Source organism: Papaver somniferum, chromosome 8, assembly GCF_003573695.1.
Source record: "Papaver somniferum cultivar HN1 chromosome 8, ASM357369v1, whole genome shotgun sequence".
NCBI classification, from domain to species: domain Eukaryota; kingdom Viridiplantae; phylum Streptophyta; class Magnoliopsida; order Ranunculales; family Papaveraceae; genus Papaver; species Papaver somniferum.
Window position 1 is genome coordinate 26,721,184 of NC_039365.1, and position 8,862 is coordinate 26,730,045.

At 36.8% G+C, this 8,862-nt stretch overlaps 2 protein-coding genes across 3 annotated transcripts; one reads left to right on the forward strand and one right to left on the reverse strand.

The window, feature by feature from the left end:
* The first annotated feature begins 461 nt into the window (after nucleotides 1–461).
* LOC113304633 lies at nucleotides 462–6,409 on the forward strand. Of its 2 annotated transcripts, XM_026553773.1 has the most exons (12): nucleotides 462–775; nucleotides 866–1,045; nucleotides 1,166–1,276; nucleotides 2,280–2,615; nucleotides 2,800–2,976; nucleotides 3,125–3,403; nucleotides 3,980–4,102; nucleotides 4,234–4,431; nucleotides 4,525–4,778; nucleotides 4,875–5,079; nucleotides 5,223–5,528; nucleotides 5,852–6,409. In XM_026553773.1, the coding sequence occupies exons 1-12, from the start codon at nucleotides 602–604 to the stop codon at nucleotides 6,182–6,184; spliced, it is 2,676 nt and encodes an 891-aa protein (XP_026409558.1). In that variant the 5' UTR covers nucleotides 462–601; the 3' UTR covers nucleotides 6,185–6,409. The 2 variants fall into 2 exon arrangements, with proteins under 2 accessions (XP_026409558.1, XP_026409559.1); XM_026553774.1 differs by lacking the exons at nucleotides 462–775; nucleotides 866–1,045 and having other exon boundaries at nucleotides 2,275–2,615.
* Nucleotides 6,210–8,586, reverse strand: LOC113304635 (cytochrome P450 704C1-like). Its single transcript, XM_026553776.1, has 6 exons — nucleotides 8,196–8,586; nucleotides 7,889–8,104; nucleotides 7,470–7,757; nucleotides 7,039–7,380; nucleotides 6,690–6,893; nucleotides 6,210–6,584 (listed from the first exon to the last, which is right to left on the reverse strand). The coding sequence occupies exons 1-6, from the start codon at nucleotides 8,508–8,510 to the stop codon at nucleotides 6,399–6,401; spliced, it is 1,551 nt and encodes a 516-aa protein (XP_026409561.1). The 5' UTR covers nucleotides 8,511–8,586; the 3' UTR covers nucleotides 6,210–6,398.
* Nucleotides 8,587–8,862: the final 276 nt, after the last annotated feature.

The following is an 8,862-nucleotide window of genomic DNA, read 5'->3' on the forward strand; positions in this document are numbered from 1 at the left end:
TAAATCGTTGAAACTGAAGTTGAATTCTGGATCGATCTATCTCTGAAATCTGACGTGAATTCAAATCTGAGATCAAAAATAATCCCGTAACTACACTTTATCAGTAACCTGAAGTTGAATGGCAACCAAATTTCTCTCTGAAACTGTTAAATCGCTTACGAATTTCTTCTCTGTCCGGCTCCCTGTTTTGAACTCATGTTTGAGATCTGAAATTTTCGATTTCAAATCCTCGTTTTATGTATGGAATCGTCTCAAGGGTAGTTACGGGATATTGGAAATAAAGAAAAATCGGAATCGGTCACAATTTTGGACTAACTCGTTCATATTTGGATTAAATTGTTTGAGACGGCGCTTTTTTAGACTAGAGAGTACTAGGCCTGAAATGAGAGGACTAAAACATCCCAAGCCCAGTAATTTTGGGACCAAAGGTCAATTTCTACAAGACAAACACAGTACTGTATGCCATACTCAGACTCTCAGTTACGGGTTTTGGATACTTTCCGTTTTCTTCAATCATTTAGATTAGCTTTATAAGTGTGGAAAAATTATTAGGTATGCATATGCAATCGAGCTTGATTCAACAAAAGCAGAGATACAAAAAATGAGATTACATAGAGTTTTTGTTTGGTTTCTGTTAATTTCAGTAATTGGACTAGAAATTTCAGAGATTGAAGCTTTGCCTAAGAGGATTCTAGTAGACACTGATGTTGTTACTGATGATATCTTTGCTCTTTTATATCTATTGAAGTTGAATAGATCACTGATTGACTTGAAGGTATGAGTTTCTCAAATTTAAAATTACCAATTTTTTTTAATTTTATTTGGTAATTTTTTTAAGTAGGGTGGGTTGGCTTCAAAATTGCAGGCAGTTACTATCAGTACTAATACATGGACAGATGGTGGGCATTCAGTGAATCAAGTGTATGATATTCTTTACATGATGGACCGTGATGATATTCCGGTTGGAGTTGGAGGTGAAGGTGTGATATTACCAAATGGTACTATACTCCCTGATGTTGGCGGATATCTTCCTTTAATCGATCAGGTGCACAGGAATAGCTCTTGCATTTAGTAATGAGTATATCATTTGCAGTTATCATTGGAGAGGATACTTGTGTTATGCTGTTTAGTTATGTAAATTTGAACATTGGTGTAATTTGGGCAGGGCATATCAACATTTGGGGATTGTAGGTACAGACAAGCTATTCCTCTAGTACTTGGAGGACGGTTGGATACTGATACAAATTACGGCTTACGAAGGGGTTTCCTTCCACAGGTAATCACAGGGAATATGGTAATGAATATTGTTTTATTAAGAACTTAAGATGGGGCATGGACATTAATTTTCCTATATCCATGTCCTTGCTGTTTATCATGTGATTTGATTACCATATCCCGTTTGACAGCGTCGAAGGCTGATTGAGATAGACTCTGTCTTCCCTCTTTTGCTTCTCAAGTTGAAATGAAGTGTTTATCTCTAGTCTCTACACTATGATACTGACTAGTGGGTAACTTTTTATAGCGTTCATGCTCTCAAAGATAGGTTCTAAGGGTTGAGTTTTTGAAGTCTGATTTTGTTGAAATATGGGAATAACTAAGGTGATACGAATGATGTCCGGTAGGAGTTGAATAGGGTTGTGGGAATAATACCAGTACCAACTGATTCTTTATCTCACTCTTATTACTAATGAGTAATCCGTGTCACATGTCAATCACCATCGGAATTATTCATATCACCCGGTTCCTAAGTGCTCTTTCAAACCAACAATGGAAGTTGCATTATGAAATGCTAGACTGCCAATAGTACCTATTTAGAGATTAGAGGTATCAAGACTGGACAACAAATACAAAAGACTGGATATTATGCATATAAACTGTGGTAGGGGCAAAAATGTGCACTACCGGTGTTGATGAGAGAAAGATGTGGGAGAATGACTGTAAATTCTTTTTAAGCTATCCAAAATAAATACCAATGAAATTTTTGTGCATAAGTGAATAGCGTGTAGACAGTTACTTGGAATAGCAAAACTATGAAAGTGATTGAAATATTTGAATTTGACAATTCAATTAATTTTGCTTGTCGATTCATTTTTAGTGGGCAATTGAGTTGGTTTATATACCTTCTAGTAATATAATCGTGTTTTGTTGGTCAGCAGATATGGCCTTCATGTTTGCAGCCTAGCTCTTCTAACGTGTAGATCTTGCTTGTCTGTTAAGTTGTACTATTGTAGTATTCTTGCTGGTCTGTTAACTCTTGTGTTTGATCTTGAAAAGAGCAGGGATTCAGGAAGTATTCTCCTCTTCACCAGCCTACTACACAACAAGTGATGATTGATACGATCTCCAAGGGTCCCACTACTATATTTCTCATCGGAACACATACAAACTTTGCTATTTTTCTTATGAGCAATCCCCAGTTGAAGAAAAATATTGAGCACATTTACGTTATGGGTGGTGGTGTGAGGTCAAAAAATCCAACTGGTTGTTGCCCTAAGAACGCCAGCTCTTCCTGCAAGCCTCAACAGTGTGGCTACCCTGGAAATTTGTATACAGGCTACACTAGCAATCCATATGCCGAGTTTAATATTTTTGGAGATCCTTTTGCTGCATACCAGGTATAAGTTTGTTTCTGGTGCGATTACATATTTAAAGCACACAATATTAAGTTATTGTGCAAAGTAAATCATACTATTACATATACTGGATAAGAGGTGTGACCGGTTTCCAGTTATTCTAAGCTGCACCTGTTTTGAGTAAGATTCATAAATTGGTTCCAACTCAATACTAAATTTATCACAGGTTTTCCATTCTGGCATTCCAGTTACCCTCGTGCCTTTGGATGCAACAAACACTATCCCCATAAATGAGAAATTCTTCGACTCATTTGAGCATAATCAGCATACATATGAGGCACAATATGCATTCCAGTCATTGAAGATTAATCGTGATACATGGTTCGATGATCAGTTCTATACGGTAATTCCCTGAAACCTGAAACTTTTTCATCAGTCTATTCTGTTGCTTTCCTGGGTGCCTTCATATTATGATTTATAATAATCTCCAATTCTATAACATAATTTCTCTACAGTACTTCCTTTATAACTTAAAAATCGTATTCTTTCAGAGCTATTTCATGTGGGACTCATTTACATCTGGGATAGCATCATCAATCATGCACAACTCTAATGCCAATGGAGAGAATGAATTTGCTGAGATGGAATATATGAATGTAACTGTAGTTACTTCAAATGCACCATATGGCATATCTGATGGCTCAAATCCACTCTTTTCTGGTCGTGCAACTCCAAAATTTGATCTACAGAAAGATGGTGTACATAGTGGTCATGTTCAAATGGGACTGCGCGATCCATTTTGTATTGCAAATGAGATAGGAAAATGCCAGGTAATTTCATTTCTAGTTTCCTTCTACCACTTCTAGATTTTTTATTTACGTTAGTTCAGAAGAATTGTTCTTTGTACTCAATAGTAATCAGGTTATTTACAAACACAATAATGTTTGTTCATAGCATGATCTGATAATTTTTTCTGGTAATTCATCCCAAGTTTTGCAAACGGAGAATGCATCTAGCTGTATGTATATAACAGTTTTACAGCTTTTGGGTTTTAGCCCTGCTCTTTTGGATCCATACCTTCAGTGATGCAATGAAGGATGGCTTGGAACAGGTCAACAGAGTCCGTGTACAGTATAATCTTGAGATGGTGGTTCTTTTGATTTTGTAACTCCTTATCTTCGGCAGTTTTCTTTTGCTACTCGCTCTTGTTTCTCAAAAAGAAGAAAAGATCGTAAAGTTTTTATCTTAGCTTTTGAAAGTAGAATTTTACCAAGGCAGTAGTCATTGAGAGGTTTTTTTGATGCTTTGCTAACGAAAAAATCTTAGGCAAGATATAGTTGTTTCATGAAGCAGCAGTTTATACATTTCTTCTTCACTATCTCCTAACTGAATTGAAAACAAAATAGGATGGCTACACAAAGGAAGTAACTGGTGTAGATGGAGCTGGTGTTCTTGTTGCTACAAAAGCAAAAGCAAATCGAGATACTAGTAGCTTGCTTGACCGAGAATTTTTTGTAAGCTTTTTAGATGTAAGTTCTGCTTGGTTTCTTCCTCTAGAATTTCTATTTCTTGTTATTTCAATTAATTGGTTAAAGTTTTCGATGGAATAAAGTTAGGCTTGACCAGAAACATGACATGAACTAACCTTATCCATGTGCAGGTTCTAAACCTACCTCAGCATACAGGGAGGTTCAACTTTACTACACAATTTCCTTACTACAAGGAAGTTTTTTATAAACCGGATTTTGGAAGCAGAAAATTGGGAAAATCTGTTGTTTTTGACATGGATATGAGTGCCGGAGATTTTATTTCTTTAATATATCTCTTGAAAGCCCCAGTGGAAGTAATCAACTTGAAGGTAGAGACACTTACCTTTTTTCGTAGTTCTTTGATTGTGTCAACTAGGTTCATGATCTAAATGTGGTGACATGATATCTAATTAATTCTCCAGGGAATATTAGTTAGTGCAACTGGATGGGCAAATGCTGCTACAATAGATATCATCTATGATATTCTACATATGATGGGCCGCGATGACATTCCAGTTGGTATTGGAGATGTATTTGCCTTAGGACAGCCAAACCCGTCTTTTTCTATTGTTGGAGATTGCAAGTACGTCAAGGCCATTCCACAAGGTAGTGGTGGACATTTGGATGCTGACACTCTTTATGGTTTTTCTCGTGATTTGCCTCGAAGCCCTCGGAGGTATCTCCTTCAGCTTATTTAAATATCCCTTTCTTTTATACTTTATTGTCTTTTTCTTTGTTTGTTGATTTTCTGGGTGATATCTCACTATCTCAGGTACACAGCAGAAAATTCAGTGAAATATGGAGCACCTAGGGACACTGAACACCCCGAACTAAGACAGCCATTAGCACTAGAAGTTTGGCAATCCATTTCAAACTCGATGGACCCAGGATCCAAGATTACTATCTTGGCTAATGGACCGCTGACTAATTTAGCTCAGATTATTCTTTCAAAAGAAAATTTGAGTTTAGTGGTAGAGGTAACTATCTCTTCTACATGTTAACCTAAACAGATTAGGAGTAGGTCCACAGAAATCCATCCTCTCCTGAACTTAATTGTACGCGTGCTTCGTAAACTGTTATTCTTCAAAATAACATTGTTTTGTTTTGGTTGCTGCTACAGAATGTATATGTTGTTGGAGGCCACACCAGCTATGGCACAAAGGACAGAGGAAACCTCTTCTCCGTTCCTTCTAACGAATATGCAGAATTCAACATGTTTCTTGATCCTATAGCTGCAAAAACTGTTCTGGAGTCGGAATTAGATATAACACTAATTCCTCTGAATGCTCAACGCCAAGTTAGTTCATATCCCGATATCCTTAAAAGATTGCAGCTCACAGAGAAGACACCTGAAGCCGTGTTTACATATCGTTTGCTGTCAAGGTTATACCATTTACAACAAAAGCATCACAGATACCACCACATGGTTAGTGTATCTTTAATTACTGCTAGTAATATGTCGTATCTCATCATTATATATTCCATTTCCTTGTTAGAGTGATGTTCACCAACAATTAGCTTATGAATTAGTGGGTTAGCATATAGGTAATATGAGACTGTGTTTGGTATTTTTTTGATTGAACTTGTCCTTTACAATAAAAAGATCACCTTCCAAAAACTGGCTGTTAAGTAATACTACGAGATTAGTGCAATACTCGATGCATATACTGGTTTTGTCTGGAGGGATTCTTTTTGATTTTTTTTTTTCTTCCATTGTTCTTTTCTTATCATTGTACTTTTCTCCAACAGGATACATTCTTGGGAGAAATCCTTGGGGCAGTGATTTTGGCTAGTGATCAACATCTAAATCCAGCTTACCAAGTTAAGCCAGTCAAAGTCTTGGCAACAGGAAATCTATCAGAAGACGGACAAATTGTCATAGATGAGAAACATGGTAAGTTCGTGAAAGTATTAGAGACCCTGAACGAACAACGATATTATGGTGAGTTTGCTAATCTATTAGGTGAGAAAATGCAATCTGCTGTGATCGGGAGCTTTCGTGAACAGAAAAAAATGTGGAGTACTAGACCAGCATACAAGTCGTACGTCAGTGAATCTTCCGGATGTGCTATGGATGTATAAGAAATGATTGTTTTTCACATACAACAAATTCCTGTACATAATAGAGTGGATGCAGCTTGTTGTTTTTCATCCCCAAGCTTGAATATGTAAAGGTTGATCAGACACATATATGTCAGTCTTAATCAGCTGAGCATAAATGTTGCATTACTGAATTGTAGGAAAGAACCCGTTTTTGCAAAGCCATGTGTAATTATATTATTTTTATGTAATCAAGTTATTTGGATCTGTGAAATGCAAACAATGGCAGTCCTTGATCCATGTGAAGAGTGAACATGGTTCTATACGTAGCTTCTTTGTTTTCATCCACAAGCTTGAATTTGAAAAAGTTGATAAGAGTTGCTGCGAATATCTTCATTTGCCTGTACGCGAACTCCTTCCCCAGACAGATTCTTGGACCAGCCTAGTCATAAAAAAATGAACAATCAAGCTGGTCAGATTGAAATCCATACCCATCCATAGGATTTTTGCAAACATAAATTGATAAAACTGGTGAAAGATAGGTTACCTGAAAAGCAGTGAATTTGAAAGGACTTTCAGGTTGAAAAACTCCATTTTGAAGCCATCTTTGGGGCCGAAATTCCTCAGCATCATCTCCCCAGATGTAAGTCATCCTTGCCATGGCATAAGGCATATAACTTATCCCATCTCCTTTCCTTACTTTCAGTCCATCAACTGGGAGTGCATCTTCTTCATTTGCATTCTTTCCATCCTGCAATATAATGCATACCAGCAATAAGGAAATTATAGCCCCAGAGGATCCAGACTACCTGTATGTGATTCCTAACAGCCTTCTGCACTCTGGGTGCTCGGCCATCTAGCTTAACAAAAATGGCTAATAGACAAGTGTTAATTACCACAGGCACAGCTGGAAAGAGCCTAAGAGTTTCAGTCAGTGTTGCATGAAGATACTGCATTTTCTCAATGGCTTCTTCAGTTATCTTCTCAGTGAATTCTTCAACTGAAATGTTTGTACTCTCTGCAATGTTAATCGCATCTTTAACTTCTTGGAAGATCTTTTCTTGAATGAATGGATTCTTGCATATCATGAAAAAGAACCAAGTAAGTGTATTCGCAGTCGAATCCTTTCCTGCTACAACAAAATTGAGAATTATGTCTCTTAAATATTGATCTGTCATGTTAGCTACATCCTTTTCACTCTCTATCAGAAACCTCGACAGTATATCTTCTTTCGCTCCCTACAAACACCAAGAAAGTACAAGGAACTTTAAGTTAAAGAACCATTTCGAATATAGTTTGCTCTGGAGAAACTGGCATTAGCCATTACCTGAGCCTTTGTTCCAGTCTTCATTTGCTCCCTCTTGTGTTTGATCAGCTTAAACACAAAATCATTAATAACTTTCATGTGTCTTTTCAGAGCAGCTTCCAAGCCAATGTTTAAAAACCTTCTAATCTTCCAGAATGGATCAACGAATCTCCAGTAGACAATCTCGTTTGCATCATCGAAGGCCTTTGTAAATCGTACTCCAAACTCGTCTAACCCGGATAAACTATTTAGTTCAATTCCAAATCCCACTTTAAACAATGAATCTAATGTTGATTTCATCAACGCATCCTGCAACAAAGATCCCTACAGTTAGAAAATCTACAAACAAGTTTATGCCACGTTGCACCTATTCTAATTTCTTACAAATCCTATCTTTGTCAGATATTTTGTTGCTAGGGACTAGGGAGCAACATACTGACCTGCAGTTCTATTGCCTTACTGAACTCTGCCGCTTCAGATACTTTTGCAGCCAATTTAGCAGCGTTAGATCGAAAGACTGTACTGCAGAAATCCCTCAAAACCTTAGTAGAGAACTCATAACTTGCAAGCTTCCGTTGATGACGCCATTTATCGCCGTCTACCGCAAAAATCCCATCACCAAAAAGATCTTTCATAATTTCATAATTATACTTTCCCTGCAAATTATAGAAAATTAAAGCTTGTTGTCATATGCAGTAGAAAGGAGACTAAGAAGGTGACCAGCAAACTAAAACATTTGAAGTTTACCTTCCCATAGTTGTTGAAGTTTGTTCTGAGGATATATTCAATGTTAACAGGATCACTTGTGTAAATTTCACTATGTGAAGGCAAGATTAGCCGGTAAGTTGGATGTTTACGACTGAGAAATGTTTGATAATCGAAAAGTGTTTTGAAATATACAAGCTGGTTCAACATTAAACCAGCAATTGGAGGTCTTTTTTGTCGCATGATCCATTCCTTGGCTAAACCAATAATAGTTACAAGTACAAATAATGATACCATGAGTAGAACAGACATGAGAATAATCTTCATGAGAGAAAACAGAGATAGGAAATACTCCATGGTACTACTTTGAAAATAGCTTCTGCAAAGTAATGGACATCATAAATTATCACGATAAATAGATTTGTCTTTTATTTCTTATTTTTTCTGTTGGGTGGAGCAAATAAATTTATATGAAATCTGATTCGATGTTTTTGTTTTTTTTTTGGTATCTTTATTTGTTTTTGTTTTCGGCATTTTCTTAGAATTTTGAGTCCCCGTGTCAGCTTTGAGTCCCCATGCCAGCTTTGGCTCATTGCCTCATTATCAACTTCCCATCTGTTCGGTGTAGGGAATTTTGAGAGTAGGAAATACCATTAGGTCCTAGAAATAATATATTAGAGAGAGTCTAGTCCAGTTGACCCAATTATCT